Source organism: Xyrauchen texanus, chromosome 36, assembly GCF_025860055.1.
Source record: "Xyrauchen texanus isolate HMW12.3.18 chromosome 36, RBS_HiC_50CHRs, whole genome shotgun sequence".
Taxonomy (NCBI): domain Eukaryota; kingdom Metazoa; phylum Chordata; class Actinopteri; order Cypriniformes; family Catostomidae; genus Xyrauchen; species Xyrauchen texanus.
The window spans coordinates 4,070,637-4,089,345 of record NC_068311.1 but is presented as its reverse complement, the minus strand read 5'-3'; the positions used below and the strand labels follow the sequence as shown (position 1 = coordinate 4,089,345).

General features: G+C 35.5%; 2 protein-coding genes across 2 annotated transcripts; one reads left to right on the top strand and one right to left on the bottom strand.

Moving 5' to 3' along the window:
* The first annotated feature begins 1,148 nt into the window (after positions 1-1,148).
* On the top strand, positions 1,149-6,549 carry LOC127630030 (secretogranin-2-like). Its single transcript, XM_052107405.1, has 2 exons — positions 1,149-1,293; positions 2,860-6,549. Exon 2 carries the CDS (start codon positions 2,867-2,869, stop codon positions 4,811-4,813), a length of 1,947 nt encoding a protein of 648 aa, XP_051963365.1. The 5' UTR covers positions 1,149-1,293; positions 2,860-2,866; the 3' UTR covers positions 4,814-6,549.
* Positions 6,550-7,810: 1,261 nt separating this feature from the next.
* Positions 7,811-13,789, bottom strand: ap1s3a (adaptor related protein complex 1 subunit sigma 3a). Its single transcript, XM_052107408.1, has 5 exons — positions 13,661-13,789; positions 12,320-12,498; positions 9,155-9,263; positions 8,239-8,376; positions 7,811-8,101 (listed from the first exon to the last, which is right to left on the bottom strand). Exons 1-5 carry the CDS (start codon positions 13,661-13,663, stop codon positions 8,066-8,068), a joined length of 465 nt encoding a protein of 154 aa, XP_051963368.1. The 5' UTR covers positions 13,664-13,789; the 3' UTR covers positions 7,811-8,065.
* Positions 13,790-18,709: the final 4,920 nt, after the last annotated feature.

The window sequence follows — 18,709 nt, the reverse complement described above, 5'->3', positions numbered from 1 at the left end:
AAAACAGAGATGTTCCTTTACAAGGAATTACGTTTTAAAGGTTTTTATGCTGTTTGAAGTAGAATCCATATTAACGTACTGTTAAAAGCATTAACAACTGTATGTGTATACAGTGTCAGGAGGGTTACTTTATATGTATAAATGTTTTACATCTGAAAGGACTAAATATTAAATGAATCAAATGACAATAAAATGCAAAGTAATTTCTTCAATAATCAAAGTACTTTTTGAACGTAAATGTATTCTAAATACAAATGATTTAAATTGTAACTGTAGTGGAATACAGTTACTTATATTTTGTATTTTAAATAAGTAATCCCGTTACATGTATTCAGTTACTCCCCAACCCTAGGTATATAGTACACACGCACACCTCAACACTTGGTGCACAAAACACAATGACGGTGGCAATCAACAGACAATTATTTAGATCACGAATGGGTAATTATACTTCAAATTAACAATAATTTACCAAACGAAAAAACCATGCATGCTGGGAACACCAGCTTTGAAAAGTTAAGTAAAATGTACTTATTTTATTTAAACGGGAAATTTATAAAATTAGCGGATAGAGGTTTTCTACTTTAGGATTGATTCATGATGATGCATTGTAAAGATTACAAACAGTCATAAATAATATTGAATTATAAGCAATTGCTTGAATCTTTACATTATTGAATTGAGTAAGAATGTACAATTTAATTATTATTTTTAAGTTCACGCTTTAAATAACTTATTCAGTGTAGAAAGTTCTCAATCTTTTCTGCTATATTTTAATCTTTTTTTTGAGTCCTTATAGAATTTTGGTGCGACATGTGGTTACCATGGTAAAATTATGTAAGGCATTACCCATCCTGGTCTCAAATTGGTTGTATAGAGGAAAAAATCTTAATAATAATGGGAATGAAAAATGAAGAATTACGAACCTTGCACGAGATTTGAAGAATCATATGTTTTTTGTTTGTCTGGTACACAAATAACCTTGAATTGTAGAGAGAGAGAGAGAGAGAGAGAGAGTGAGAGTGTGTGTGTGTGTGTGTGTGTGTGTGTGTGTGTGTGTGTGTGTGTGTGTGTGTGTGTGTGTGTGTGTGTCGCGCGCGCGCGAAACAGGTTTTGCGTATGTTGTTTCAGTGACGCACGAATCAAGTGGCGTCTCTCTTAACGGGCGGAGCTGTCCACGGTGCTGACGAGATATACCGCGCTCGAGCTCACGGTGCAACACAGAGATAAACACACAGAGAGCGATGCGCAGCGCACTCGCGACTCTCCGATAAAACAGACCGAAAGCTAAAGGTAAGTGTGGTTTTGCCTATAAACACTATTCCGTGTTGAACGGAACGCGCCACTTTACCGTCCGGCTGGTCTCTTCAGAAACGCGTATAGACTCTTGTATTAATCAACAACCTGCTGCATATAGTCAAGAGACGTGTTCATACGCGGCGCGTTTTTTTTCAAAAAGGAATCGAACAGAACGCAGAATTTTTATTAAAAAAGGAACTGTTTTAAACTTGCCACGTCATTTCAAAACACGAAAGAAAATAACGCGAAACACGCGGGAAAAACAGCGAGACGCAACGCAACGGCCAAAGACGTCCGTTTGACGCGTGTGACGACCAAAGATTAAACGACAGAACGCAAATAGACGGAACGCAAGTCAAGTGAGCGGCTCTTCTTTAATTTTGTTCATATTAATGCGACTGAAGCGTTAGTAAATAACACAATTTACATTTGTAAGACAAATCTGAGAGAAAAATGATCGAAGGGAAAGATTTCCACTTCACAAATCTAAATATGTGATCTGAAGGGAAATGAGGGAAGTTCAAATCATACCTGCTATTTTCACTTTAAAACACATGTAAATGTAAAATTCAAGTAAGCATGTCGTGCAGTCTTCTCTCCGTTTAACGGCAGTGCGGATCCTCGCGCGGTCTCCCGTAGCAACGCTGTATGACTCATTTAGCAGCGGCAGCAATTAAGTAACTAATGAGATTTTCAGTGCTCAGCAAACACTCATCAACAGATGTCAGAGAGAGAGGGGGGGGGGGGAGAGGGAGAGAAAGAGGGGGGATAGGGGGAGAGAGAGAGAAGGCGAGAAAGGGGGGGGGGGGGAGAGTAAGAGAGAAAGAGAGAGAGAGAGTCTGAGTCATGAAGATAAAGCATAATCCTTTGTGACAGGTGAAAATATATATTTAGACTTTTCTTTTGAAAAAATTTGGCAAACACTTATAATTGTATAGCCACAAGAATTTTGTTTAAAGTTGTATGAAATTGTACAAATTTGTTGCCATGATAACAAAATGTTGGAAGCCCTAAAACAACTCATTTACAACAACTTTACAGCTCAAATAATATATAAATTAATTATATAAAATCATTTAATAAAGTGATTTTAAAAACATCACAAGCTTCACATTTTTGCCTTTTAAACCCTCCATAAATTGGCCCCTTTCATTTTAAGTGTAAGTGCCTCACAGTAACCTCGATTTTAGTCAAAATATTTTTTGTGGTAATCAACATTATGCCACAAATGCTCTGGATTGAGCTTAATTTGTATTGAACCCAAAACATTCCTTTATGTCTTAAATTTTGTCAGTATGAATATTTGTATGAAAACAAATCTATGTGACAATTCATCCAAAAATCAAATTTTTGGTTCCACAGAAAATCCGTAATTTTTTGGTGAACCATTTCTTTAAATGATCTCCATAACCAATCAGTGTGCATGCAATTGTTATGCAAACATATCTGTGTGTATACATGTGCATTTGGGCATACATGATGTAACTCTGTCTCACCATCTCTCTCTCTCTCTCTCTCTCTCTCTCTCTCTCTCTCTCTCTCTCTCTCTCTGTTTTCCAGGTAAATCATGTCTTCACCATCTAGATGCTGTGCGACATATGTGTCCATCCTTCCCTCCCTTCTTCTCCTTTCCTTTTTCCCCTCTTTCATTTTTGGTGTACAAGGGGCAACACTCAGAGATCATCGCCTAAGTGGGAGCGAACCTGGCTCCTATGGACCTGTGTCCCAACTCCACCCTCCTCCGAGTGCTGAGATGCTCAGAGCTCTACGCTACATCCAAAACCTAAGCCAGCGTACCTCATCCGATCTCCTTGCCGATGATCAAGAGCCGACCACTGCAGACTATGACTCAGATGACATGGAGAGCATCCGTTCAATGCTACAACTGGCATCCCCTGCCCGTAGTGCCACAGGAATGGATAGAGGCATTGAAGAGAGAGAGGAAGACAAAGACAGGGACAACACTCAAGAATGGCTGCAAGCAGTGCTTACAACACTGCACAAGACTGAAGGGCAAACAGAGCCCCAAAAGTTGTCCCAGAAATTCATTACGCATGCCTCATTACCGTCACGCCCTCACTATGCCATCCAACCACACTTGAGACCAAAGCAACAACTAAAGCCAGAAACTTCTGCAGAGAATTACGGGAGGAGCTCATGGGCCAATTCTGGCAGCCGGAGACCACACAGGCAGTTCCCACTCATGTTTGAGGATGAGGATGGCCAGGAACAGCCACTCAAACGGACCAATGAGAATGCAGAGGAACAGTACACGCCCCAGAAACTGGCCACCCTTCAATCTGTTTTCGAGGAACTGAGTGGAATCTCCGCTTCCAAGGCAGCTTCCAAGGCCAACAGCAAGATGGAAAGTGCCGGGGCCAACACTGCTGCTGATGATGAAGAAGATGAAGATGATGATGACTTGTACAGGCAGAGGAAGATGGCCTTGGAGGGCATCATGGGACCAGATGAATGGGCACCTCTGGAGGAACAGATAGAGAACAAAGGGGAAAGCGAGAGGCACAGCTTTACTCGCAATCTTGAGGATGACGAGCAGGAGCAGGAAGAGGAAGAGGAGGAAGATGATGATGTCAAAAGATCCAACCAATCTGATTTGTTTCAGACAGAAAAAGAGGACCCGGAGGACATTGCCAAGCTTGTGGACTACTATCTGCGGAAAGTTTTAGAAAAGAAAAAGCAAGAGGAACAGGCAAACAAGTGGGAACAAGAAGAAGATGAAAGTGACCGAGAGGTTGAGAAAAAAGATGTGGATGAAGAAGAAGAGAGGGATGAAGAGGAGAGAGGCATTAATCCTATGCTCAGTACATTACCCCAGTCTCTGTCTCAGCTAATCAAAATCTCTCAAAAGCTCCAAATCCCACCGGAGGAAGTCCTTGACCTTCTTCAGAAAGAGAAGCAGAAAGACTTCTTTGCAATTCCTTCAGAGTCACGTACACCCGCACGCACCTACACCACCACTCACGATGCACACAAAACATTTGCTGCAGCACCACACCGACGGCCACTTAAGACATTGGAGAGCCACAACATTGCACAAGACATCCTGAGCATCCTCGAGCTGGCGAGTGCGGCACTGCAAAATTACAAACTCCGGCAAAGACCAATGCAACCGAAAACATTGCAATATTACAAGAAGGAACGAGATCTCCCAGAGTACGTGCTACCAGAAACAAGCAGGGATGATTATGACGACACCGTGGGCGATGAAGACGAACTCTCCAATTACATGGCCTCAGAGATGTTTGCGCAAGCACCAAGGAACGGGCATCTGACGCCCTCACGTGACGAGGAACAGTCCATGTATGGAAAGCATGAACGGCACGTCCAAGACTACTTTGATAAAAGTATGCCAGAAAAGAGACCGGTGGAGCGTGTGGGCCCAGCCACAGGCATAGATGACTACACAATGATGAAAATTATGAGGTACCTCGACCCGGAAAGCGACAATGCCAGCGAAACAGACTCTGAGGGGGAAACTGTCCCTGAGATGTAGATAAAGATTATATTCATTGTTTGAAGTTTGAATTGTCATATAATAAAGTATTTTGAAAATATATATAAATATATATTCCCTAATTGCGTTAGTCAATGTCGTGCTCCAGATTAACTCATTTTGTACCCTCTAGAGCAGAAAAAGAGTATTTTAGTAAACTCAACATATATGTTTCTCAGTCTTGTGGTAGCCCTTTTTTGGTAGCGATAAGAACACTGAGATTTGTTTCCCTTTTTACGGTACTTGTCCACTGGCGCGAGATGAGTGCTGAGTGACACGCTCACACAGAGGATTGCGGAATTAGCAGAGTAAGTGTTTGCTGTGTCCAAATATGCATACTTCCTTAGTATATACCGTAGTATGCCAAAAGCAGTCAGTAGAGAAAGTTGGCGAGAAATACCAGATGACCTACTACTGTATAACAGGCAAAATTCTGAAGTTTGTGACTGAGTTCAGAATGGCATACTACATACTACTTATCCATATCCACCAGAAATAGTAAGAGTAATATGTTAGCATGCTGCTCCAAATTTGGCATCCATCCACGGGACTCATTATTGTCCCATAATGCCAAGGAAGCTGCAGAGACATCACATTCAAAACACTAAATATCAGAGAACCACGAGTATCTTTTGGATACCCCAAAAGAGTTGTTCCTTGTGGTTGAATTGTACATGTTTAACAACACCAGAGTAGATTATTTTTGTTACCATGTCATTTATTTGGGTTACGGAATTATGCCCACATTCCAGGGTGAAGTAGGAAGTATTCATAATACTCGCAATACTATTTTAACAAAAGTACATTCTTTATCAAAAGCAGTACATACTCTGACAGTACGCAAATTCGGACACAGCTGTTGAGACCATCAAAAAAGCTGGGGAAATGTTACACACCATTGCGTGATTATATCAGCGTCTTCCACCGAACGCGTTTAGATGCGTGCTTCTACCGTGAAAGTTGACGGGGGGGAATCGGGTGATAGATGCCACGAATAGGGCCCCCTTTGGAGTTGTGGGCCCCTGGGCTTCAGCCCATGTAAGCCAGTGCATTAATGCGCCCCTGGTAATAGTGCATATACACACCTGTGTCTTGAACACAGAACTGTTGTTCCCCACGTCCTAACGGAAGCCTGTTTTTGTTTCCTGGTCTCCAGTGTTTTCACTTGCATCAGTGTATGTTTTTAGCAGATGGTGGGATGTTTAGCATAATCAATTTGTGAAAAACATGTTGCTCCATAGTGTCGATACTTCACAGAGCCACAATGACTGTAGTTTGACGAGTAGATGACATGAAGCGATTGCCCGAGGTTTGTTCAGTTGATATCATTAACTACTTCGAGTTCACAACAGCACAAGATTAGCCTGTAGTTATTTTTACTCCAACTTAAACTTCAAATGGTTGTCGGTTTCCTTTTGGACCACTCGTGGAGACAGGAACCAAAAAAACATTCCAGATTCAATCAAGTCATCCTGGTGCTGCCCAGTGGTTGGTCAGGAAAACTATAGATATGATGATTTTTTTTCGTGTACTGAAATGAATCATAGACAAAACGCTCGCTGTACATGTAATCAGACATGGCCCCAAAGAGGCAGCTCTCCAGCGTTTCTTCCACGCCAGTGGACACATACCATTAATGGCGCTTAAACAGCAGTTATGTTTTCAGTCAGTCAGTATCTTGTGTGTGTGATGGGGTCATGTTTGACATGGCAGAGGTAAATAAAGCATTTGTTCACACCATGGCTCTCTGTTTGTGTAATGTTTCTCTCATAGCCAAGCAAACTCTGCATGGAGAGCAGCACCTCTTTAGGCAATTTCTGTTCGTTTTTCATCACCTAGTTTCTGTTGATCAAAATACCTGTAACCAGGTTCAGAACCACCATAGACATTGAAATTACTATGGCAGAGGCTATTTGCCCTAACCGTGAATAGCATCTGCCACACAATGCAGCTATTTGCACTCCGATAGTCTGATGGAAACAGAGAAATTGACAACAAACTGCATCTCTTGTGTCGCTGCAGTGAGGTTTAATGATAGTGTATATGTGCTTTTCTCATGTGGATGACCCGGATTCAATTCCACCTTTGTCCCACGTTTTCCCATCCTGTTTTCTGTCTCAACTTTAATATGACTTCTATTTAAACTAAATATGGTGTTAATATAGTAACCGTGTTTAATATTGTGGTCACAATGATTTTACTACAATCTACCATGGTGATACTATGGTTAATGTAGTAAAACCCTGTGGGACGGGTTAGGTTAGGTTAAAGGCTATGGGTTTGTGTAGGTTGTCTGTGGGACTCTATTAGAACACAAACACGCTGCAGTGATGTCACTCTAGTGATTGGTAATATTTAATTTGCAAATAGCATCTAAAACATTTCGCATTTAGTGCAATTAATATGCTTTTTGTTGCTATTTACACCTAGTGCAAATAGTCACTATAGGATTATTATTCTGTAAGATTATATGGCCACAGGACGCAAACAAAATGTTTGCTAACATGATATTAGTGTGATAAAATCACTTACCTTTTCTGGGTAAAGTTATAGCCAATTTTACAACTTCGTTGCCATGACGATTCATGTCAACAAACCCTAAAGCTACTGAAAAAATGACTATTTAAACAACTTTACAGCTCAAATAATACAACATTTTTAACATAAGAATTAATGTAAGTGCTTTTATAAAATTATAAGCTTCACATTTCTGCCTATAAACACTCCAAAAATCACACTGTAAACCTGACTTCAGCTTTTTTTAAAGAAAAGGAGGGATGAGTCAAAATAGTTTTTGGGGTAATCAACATTATGCCACAAATGCTGTCGATTGAGCTTAACTTGTATTGAACCCGGAATATTCCTTTAACATTTGTTCTCCCCTTTTCTGGAATATTTGGGTAAACACTTGCCTGCCACTCCAATGTAAGCAGTAGCCTTATTTTTCCAGTTCCATTCACAAAAACAAAACTGTTCATAAAAGTTGTATTTTAATATTTGAATAAAAACAAATGTCACAACGTAGTAAAATACCAGACCTCTACATGATTGCACAGCAGTTCTACTGCTCAATTAATACACTTCTATGATTAATAATGGTCAAAAGTAGTAAAACCTGATACATTCACTGATATTTTGCTGTTTTATTGTAATAGCTTATAAGAATATTTGATTATTAACATTCAGCATATGAAACAGGAATATCCTATTGTTGATTTTGTGGTTATGAAAGTGACTTTCTCAAACGTTTCTTCAGTATGTGGGTTTGTTTAAATACTCCTCCATAGTCTGCAAAAAGATAAAGGAAACAAAGCATAAGGAAATCTGAGTTCAGAAAATTCATCTCTGCTAAAACTTAATCAGTAATCATGTATTAAAGTGTAAAGAGTCAATGTAGTCAGGGTTACATTTTGTGTGCGTCTCACCTCCTGAAGTGAGTCTGCCTCTTCCATCGATTTGGCCACAGATGCTTTGGATGATTCCTGCACCTCTCCACCAATCACAAACTCATCCAGAATAAAGTAAGCCTTCTCAAAGTTAAAAATGATGTCTAATTCACACACCTGCAACACACACAAACATCACGATGAGTCACAATATTAATTTCACACATGTGTAAACACTAAACATTTCTCTTTTCTGTATTTTCAATGTAAGCATGTGCCCTGATTACATCACGAAGTGTGCAAATACATCAAAATCTTTCCAAGAAGATGAGTAATACTATGAATGATATGCCACAACAAACACAACTACCTCTTTAACTTTATTTATAAAACCACCTCTGTTGAAGACCCTAAGCTTTATTTTGGTTACTCCCTGGAATACTTGATACTGATTGGTCAATTGGAGCAGTCATTATCGCTGGTTTATTTGTATATTTAACATATCTCTGGGTGTAAATAAGGTGGCTCTGAAAAAGTTTTTGTTTTGTTCTAAATCATGTCATTACAAAAATAATTGTCCAAAAAAGTCTCCATGCGTCCAAAAGCCTCTCCAAACAAATAAAACATAATAATTGCACATGCAAACACAACAATGACTAAAGGTTTGCATAGCATGAAGACACGATTTTACTAAAGAGATTTCACACAATGAGTTTCATTCTGTGCCATTTGAGTCATCATTGAGTCTGTTATGTACTCAAGTTGTCATGTACTCCCTGGAATACTTGGAATACTTCTGATTGGTCAATTACAGCATTCTGTTGTTAAGTATTTTAGTAGCCATGTGAAGAGCAGAATAATGTACAATCGGCCAGACATAATCGCAGGTTACATTATCCCTTATATATCTAATGATTTCCAGGTGTTTCTGATATTGTGCAGAAATTGCACGTACATTGCCAAAGTACTGATCCAGAAGTTCGACGTATCTGTGCAGAAGTTCCAGTGTGAGCAGCTCGTTATCCTCCTGCTCCAAACCACAACAGAAATACAGACTTGCATACCTGCAGGACAAGAGGTCAGAGGTGAGTAGATATAGAGTGACACAAATGTGCATGTAATGTCATGGTGTATAACGTGTTCTCTATATTGGGTTTCTATCATTTATGAGAAATAGAGTTTCTCAGAAACTGCCTCATTCATGTTGTTTCTCGCTGGTTAAATTGTATTAAATACAACACACACTATTATAGACTCTCCAGAGGCTCTGTACACGCTTAAAAATAAAGGTTCTTCAATGCTGCTTAGGTTCAACAAACAAGCATCTTTTTATCTAGAAATGTTGAATTAGAATTTATGAATTTTAATAAATATATTTTACACAAAATGTACTCAGAATTCACTAAAAATATCTGAAAACTGGAAGAAAAAAAACAAGGCTGTTTTTGGAACAGACACTATAGGCAAATGTTTGTTAATTGGCCATTTGGGGGACAGTTTGCAAAATGGCTAAATATCGCCAAATATATCGGCCTGGCCGATATTTCGGTCTGTAACTAAAATTAGAGTTTAACTGATGACCTCACGAGTACTTGAGGTCATGAGACCTCAAGGCACAATAATAATTACATAATCGTTTTCTAAAAGAAACTTAGAACTGAAAAGGGTCTCTTATAACTTTAAGACCTTTTGGACACCTTAATGTTTAAGACCGTTCTGTTACTCTTAAGAGATTGATAACGTGATTCTTAATCAAGGACAGCAGAGGAACAGAAATGCAATGACATTGGTGTATCATGGGTAGGGCTGGGTATTGATACAGATTTCCCAATTCGATTCGATTATGATTTACAAGCTCTAGATTTGATTCGATATCAAATCATATGGGTATATTTCATATACAATATCCATTTTACTTGTATATGAAAGACATTCTCTAAAAACTGATGCTGTTAATTACACACGGGACCTTCTAACTAGGTACATTAAGAAAATATTAATTTTACAAATTTGATATTATCAGTTTTTCATCATTTTGGTCACATTTGCGATTTTTCAAATGTACAAATCCATGTTTTACATCAATAAATATGATATTATATTGCATATATTATATTTTGTTACATGTTTATTTTCCTGAGACCAGAGCACGTGTGCATTTGTAACTAGTAGCATCTAATAAACAAGCAAATAAATAGAATAATAATAGAATTCTAGATCAAATAGTTTCCTAAAAATTGATGTCCACATATGTAGACAGCTGGACTAAGTTGTGAAATGTTAAATAATACCAAGCTAGAAAGTCAGACTTTTTTAATCAAATTGTTTATGTTTCCAGGAGTGTTGGTTATTCATGTTTTTGAGATGTTACAGACATTACATCAGAAATTAGCATAAATAATTCTGATTTAAAGTAATGGCCAGCATCATCCAATCACTGCCCACCATGTTTATATAAAATTATACATATACTAATTACCACTATCCCATGTCTGCCAAACATGTTGAGTGGTCCAAACATCATTTAAAGTTCAGCCTGAATCTGAACTTTAAATTTGAAGTTTGAATTGAATACACTTAGCTACATAAAGAGCTATAGGATGCTCCCTTATTTCCCATTTAGTGAATGACTTAAACTCCAGTGTGCCTTCTGTCTGCACTGCTCTCAGGACAGTTTGAAATGTACCTTATTTTCAATCTAACTCTGTATACAGCCTCTGAAAGCTAATTTTCCATGGCTTCTTAATGTGATAATGAGAGTGAATATAGGATATGTTTTATGAAGCGGAGTATAATGTCCATGTACGTGGTCATTGTGTTTAACAGCGTGTATTTTTGCGATAAACCGCTCAAATTTTAAAAATGTCATATCGGATGAAACTAGAGACTCTAATCTTAAGACTCAAACAGGTTTCAATGTAAAAACTTAATTAGGTTTCTTACCAGATGTAGTTTTGTTGGCGTTTCAACCAAACAAAAACTATGTTGTCGTCGACACCATGTTGTTTAGTCACATGACTCGTGCGAAGAAAATGCAACCCTTCACTGACAGCACAGATCCTTCTGAACTGAGATCATTCGCTTTAAATTAAATTAAATTATGCGTTGCGTATAGTGAAGCCAAAATACACTATTTACAATATTTACATTGATTTGTAGAACACGTGCTAAAAATCGGTTCTGTCTCTTTAAGAAAACTGGCAGTTCTGTACAGAGCGTCTATAAATAAGCATATATTAATGAGCGATGAGACAAATGGCTTCTTTACCTCATCTGTGCTCAGAATTACGTTACATTTTTTGTTATTTTTGATCAACAACTGACTGTCAAGTGTAGAAAGGGTATTAAAAGAGACATTATTGAATGACAAATGGATTGCGTGGATTTTGCCTTTGGACACACACAGTGCTGGACTGGTAATCTGGCATACCGGGCATTTTCCCGTAGGGCCGACGCACTTTGGGGCCAATTAGGGGCGGACTGGCCATTGGGAGAAAAGAACGGGCTGGTGGAATGGCCACGAAACAGGCCGAATGGGCCACGATAAGCTAAAATGAGCCAGCACGTTATACAGAACGGACCACAAAATGGTGCCGCAATAGGTCCATGAACCCAACTTTTGGGCCAGTTGATATGTAAAATCCCGGGCAGATTTCTCTTCCCAGTCCAGCCCTGGAAATGCATTACATGGAACAAGAACTGGCTAATCACAGATGGAGAGTTGCACATTTAGTAAAAGATTGATCTTTGGATTTAAGAATTTATATCATTCAAATGAATATTGCATTGCATTGGAAAATCGATACTTTTACCCAGTCCTAATCATTGGCACTGTCAAAATATGTGTCTAACATGTGAATGCTCAAAAAGTTTAATGTGATTTAATCATCCAATTGTTCAGCATTGAGACAAGTACAAGGACACACACATACACGCTCTATTTACTGTAAACACCCTAAAGGAAGGACTTGATGGCTGATCATTAACTTGGGTCAAAGGTCCTGTTACACTATTGTATGGGAGAGAGACATAGAGTTGGAAACCGAGAAAGAGTGAACGAGAGAAAAGTACCTCAAAGCATTGAAATGAGCAAAGCACACAAGATAAGGTGACCTCTGACCTTCTGTAGACAACCTTTAAGTCTCTCCATTGCAGGAAGTTGCAGGCTTTTGGAGGTCGCGCCAGCACTATGTGTGTGACGTCCCTAATGATCTTCTTCTTGTCACGATCGCTGAGAGGCGTGAACCATTTCTGTAACCGTAGTTTCCCTTGACGACTAAAGAGCAACAGGAAGCGCATCTACAGCAGAGACAGACAGACGAGTTAAACAAGTTTGTTTAAATTTGGCTGATTTTGGAACTGGTTAAATTGTGTTGTGATGTACAGTGGCCCTTAAAAGTATTTGGACACTTAAGTCACACTAAAAAGTGTCTGAACGCCATTGCATAAGATTAAATATTATACACAGCCAGACAAAATACTATATGCTCAGTCGTGGTCAGAATGTCAAACATAGCAGGACTATCTCGAGAGTTAAAGTATAACTAGGAGAAATAATTATGATATACTATGCTCACACACACACACACACACACACCTTTCTGGTGGCACACACTGTCAGTCTCCTACATGGCATATGATAAAGACAAAGAGATAATCTGCTGTGTGTGTGTGTGTGTAGGACTCCTTGCCGAGACCCCAGTGGGAATCTGTGTTTGACATATTAGGCATGTTGCCAGGAGCCTGCATCCCTGTTGCCAACAAACACGCTGACCTACCTTCTGATTACCAGTTATGTGCTTTAGCCCACTATGCCACCACTCTACTCATGTATGATGTATATGTTGAATACAATGTAAGCATCTGACAAATGCATAAAATGTAGATATTTATAATAATAAATAGACAAAAAGAAAGATTTAGCAAAAGCATTGACTTTATTTATTAATCATAGTCACCTTTAATGACGTCCCCAAATGGAGGTTTGTGCCCAAAGTAGGCTATATGACACACAGCACACACACACTAATACAGTACTTACTAGTTGCTGACCAATTTGAATGTGTAACAGCACGTGAATGATTTTATTAACCAAGCAAAGAGATAAAAGCAATAAATGCATCTTTGTCTCTTTTATACAGAATACAAAGTCCCTCTTAACAGCAAAAGAACTGTGTCTGTGTCTGTGTGTGTGTGTGTGTGTGTGTGTGTGTGTGTGTGTGTGTGTGTGTGTGTGTGTGCGTGCGTGTGCAGTAAAAGGTCATATTTAAGGACCGATCCTTTTGAAAAAGACAAATCCATGCTTAATCTGCCCTCGGTTTGACACATCTAGTCTTATTTTAATAGTATTGATATAAATTAATTTGTGATCTTAATGCAAGAAAATGAGCGCAACATTAACAACAAGACTGTAAATTTTCAGCAACTGTTACGTATTTAATTAGCACACTAGTGACCTCACCATCCTGAGACTCCGAGCTTCCAACGATCCTAAATTTCCCTCTATGGAGTTCTCAACAGGATCATGTCCAGCGGATCAGGGCGCGTCCTGCAGCAGCGCTCGGCCGGGACTCACTCACCTCGCCCTCGCTGCTGTTGATCTGCACGCTTACAGGTGTGCACCAATCAGAGACTGCGTGGGGTGTGGCCGAGGTCTATGCGAGTCTGTGATTTGTTTAGACCTGCTGGGTTTACCTGCTCAGGTGTAACGAAGACATATTATTCGTTCCGCTGCAGCAAATTCCCCTGTGGTGTTTTTAAATCCAGTTTAATAACTGGGCACGTGCAACTTCCCGTGGCCCAATAAAAACATAAATAAATAAAATAAATAACAAAAGAACAAACATCATAAATAGTTGAAATCTATCAAATTAAATAAAGTAATCATTATTTACGTGATATTAATTATTATGATTATACATTTTAATTACTTTATATAAATAACCGAAAAATAGTTTGGCAGACGCCATTGATAAGCCAAAACATATTAGCATTATTATCAATATAATATAATATAAAAAATGATATTTAAAAATACATATTTAAATAAATAAAATGAAGGATGACTAATCGATTTATTGCAAGTTCTTTGAGACTAAGTATAAATTAAATATATTATTAAATATATTTAAATGTTTGTTTTAATGTACCATGTTCTTTACGCCTAGAGAAATAAACAATGTCCACGCCACGCGATGTCTGTTTGGGTTTGATGTCCCATTTAATGAAGATAATGTGTTTACATTAAATAAAAATAGGGTATTGTCCATCGCAATAAATTACTGAAGAAAACCAATTGCATGGCTGCATGGCTACGGTAAGAACCGTATTCTCCCACCACCTGTACCTGTCTAATTTCTCCCCAGGGGTGCATTCCAGAAAGCAAGGTTAACTTACCATGACATAAACACTGAACTCTCGGTTGATTAACCCAAAACTTGCTTACTCTGTGTATGTGGGATCCAGAGCACCTGCGCGAGGTTAGTTCACTCAACCATGAGTTTGAAACTCAGAGCGCGTTCTCAGCAGATCGCAGAATTCTTGAGTCACCATGGAAACAGACTCTAAGAATTAAAGCGCGCCAAATTTCAGTGAAGCAGAACATGACGATTTGATGACTGCAAACGAGCATTATTACATTGGTTTAGAACTGAGAGTTTGCTTGTCAGAAATTATACTGAATCCTGTACCAAGTTTGGATTTTTAAAACTTCATATCATATCACTTTTAATTTCTCACAGTTGCTGATGGTCTCATTGTATTAATAGACCCAGGATCTCCCACAGCTGTCAACATTTTCCATTGATGACAACTGTAAACATTAGGCCACACATGATTTTTCACGTGCATTTTAAGATGAAGATCTGCTGGAACAGTGGTGGACAGTGATAGGAGTTACATGTCCATTGTGTTCCTTTCTCATTTGATGTGGCATTAAAATTTGTCATGTTGTGTAGTCATGTAGCCTACAGTAGGGTCCATCTGCCTCCACCAACATGGTAGGGAATTAAATTATGTTGTGTTAATTGAAGATCATGTGTCTGACTATACATCATAGATGATCTCAGCATTAGGGAAAAGAAACTCATCTCTTCCTTGCTAATAGGAAACTGTAAAAGATCCCTATTGAAAGGCAGAACAAAAATGTGATTTAGAAATGGACCATGTACAGCTTCTGAAGGAGGCTGATACATCTCTTCATTGTATGGATTGCACCTTCTATGGAATGTCATTTTATAAATAACATTAATATTCATTGATTGAAGGAACTGTAAATAGAAAGAGGTGCTATAATAATTTTATTCTATGAAATGGTTTGAATAAAAATGATTTATTAGAAGGGCTAAATATAAATAAAGCCATGTCTTCACAGTGAAGAGTGTGGGGGACTTTCCAATGTGTTCTACGTTATACAAAATATTACAGTATATTAAAACCTTCCCATTAAAAGTTAAAGCACAATGTACACAGTTTGCTCACTTTTGAATGCACATCTGCGGAGTGAGACTGGAAATGCCGGAGTAAAGAAGATTTGTGAGGTAAAATAAAGATTGCAGTTTACCGTAATATTGCGTTAAAAGTATAATATTGTGCATAATCTGAACTCTTTTGTCCACTGTGCCGCTATTAAGAGGGCGCGCATGCGCAGACATCCTCTGAAACGTACTAACTTCTACCTGAAATAAACTAACTTTGGAACATAAACTACTCCGGAGCAAGTTATGTTCAGAGAGTAAGTTACTATGGCTACTAACATACCCGTCAGATTTTGGAACCGAAAGCTGGGGTTATCCGTTAACTTTTCCGAAAACGTACCCGGGTATGTCGCATAACCTGCTTTCTGGAATGCACCCCTGATGCTCTTATGATCACCGGACACAAGTCCAACCCACCACCAGTGTGATTTCCCTCAAGTGGCCAAGACTCTTATGGCTCCTAAAGAGATTAATCACTTTGATGTGGCCCATCAAAAACATAAATAATGACAGAAAAATGGTATTGCAGACATCATTGAAAATTCAAAATATTATCATTTTTTTTCAACATAATATAATATAATATAATATAATATAATATGATATAATATGATATAATATAACATAATATTTTATCATATAATATAATATAATATAATATAATATAATACAGTACAATATAATATAATATAATATAATATGATACAATATAACATAATATTTTATCATATAATATAATATAATATAATATAATTAATATAATATAATATAATATGATATAATATAACATAATATTTTATCATATAATATAATATAATACAGTACAATATAATATAATATAATATAATATAATTTAATTAATATAATATAATATAATATAATATGATATGATATAATATAACATAATATTTTATCATATAATATAATATAATATAATATAATTAATATAATATAATATGATATAATATAACATAATATTTTATCATATAATATAATATAATATAATGTAATACAGTACAATATAATATAATATAATATAATATAATTTAATTAATATAATATAATATGATATAATATGATATAATATAACATAATATTTTATCATATAATATAATATAATATAATATAATTTAATTAATATAATATAATATAATACAGTACAATATAATATAATATAAATGTAATATAATATAATATAATATAATATGATATAATATGATATAATATAACATAATATTTTATCATATAATATAATATAATACAGTACAATATAATATAATATAAATGTAATATAATATAATATAATATAATATGATATAATATGATATAATATAACATAATATTTTATCATATAATATAATATAATACAGTACAATATAATATAATATAAATGTAATATAATATAATATAATATAATATGATATAATATAACATAATATTTTATCATATAATATAATATAATACAGTACAATATAATATAATATAATATAATATGATATAATATGACATAATATAACATAATATTTTATCATATAATATAATATAATACAGTTCAATATAATATAATATAATATAATATAATATAATATGATATAATATAACATAATATTTTATCATATAATATAATATAATACAGTACAATATAATATAATATAATATAATATGATATAATATGACATAATATAACATAATATTTTATCATATAATATAATATAATACAGTTCAATATAATATAATATAATATGATATAATATAACATAATATTTTATCATGTAATATAATATAATACAGTTCAATATAATATAATATAATATAATATAATATAATATGATATAATATAACATAATATTTTATCATATAATATAATATAATATAATATAATACAGTACAATATAATATAATATAATATAGTATGATATACTATAATATAATAAAATATAATATAATATAATATAATATAATATAATATAATATAATACGATATAATATAATATAATATAATATAATACAATACAATATAATATAATATAATAAGGGAGGTCGATTTAATCGTTAATTCAGTGTGATTCATTTTATAAAAAATAAAGCGTTAAAAAAATTTACGCAATTAATCTCAATACTCCCGGATTGTAATAAGGAAGATTCCTGGGAAATGCAAGCTTGTAGTACCACCTGTTTACTCCAGAGGGCAGTAAGTGAAACTTCAGCAGTGTGGCAACCAGCAGTTTATAAAGTGAACAAAACCCATTACGTTCTTGCGTTCAAAACACTTGATGGAGCAAATTCCAACTAAGAGATCTCAAGATGTGTTCTAAGTATCAAACTATATTTAACTTGACACAGTGACCTAAACACTTTACATTTATGACGCAACTCACCCGAGACGCTACACAAGCACGTCTGACGCAGGTGTATATTGACGGGTCCTTAAACAAGCCCTCATAATAAATCTCCAACTGATTGACAAATTCACTTGTGAAATGGATTGCTGTGAACTGTGTGTCAATGATTGACTTATGATCAATAATATGGTAGTAAACAATACATTGTATTCTAAAGCCGCTTTTTGTATCTTATCAATGATGAACTCTTCTGCACAAGAATGTAATACATTTTAATTATCTGAATATATATATATAAAGATAACTATGTATAATTATTTCATCATTATATATTGATTTATTGTTATATGAGGGGCTTTCAGCAAATATTTATATATGAAATATGATATAATATAAAATAACATAATATATTATAAAATGATACAATATAAAATAACATAACACAATATAATATAATATAAAATGATACAATATAATATTTTATAATATAATACAATACATACAATATAATATAACATAATATAATATGATACGATATAATATAAAATAACATAATATAATATAAAATAACACGATATAAAATAACATAACACGTTATAATATAAAATAATATAATATAATACAATACAATACATATATAATACAACATGATATAATATAAATGAACATAATATAATATAATATGATATAATA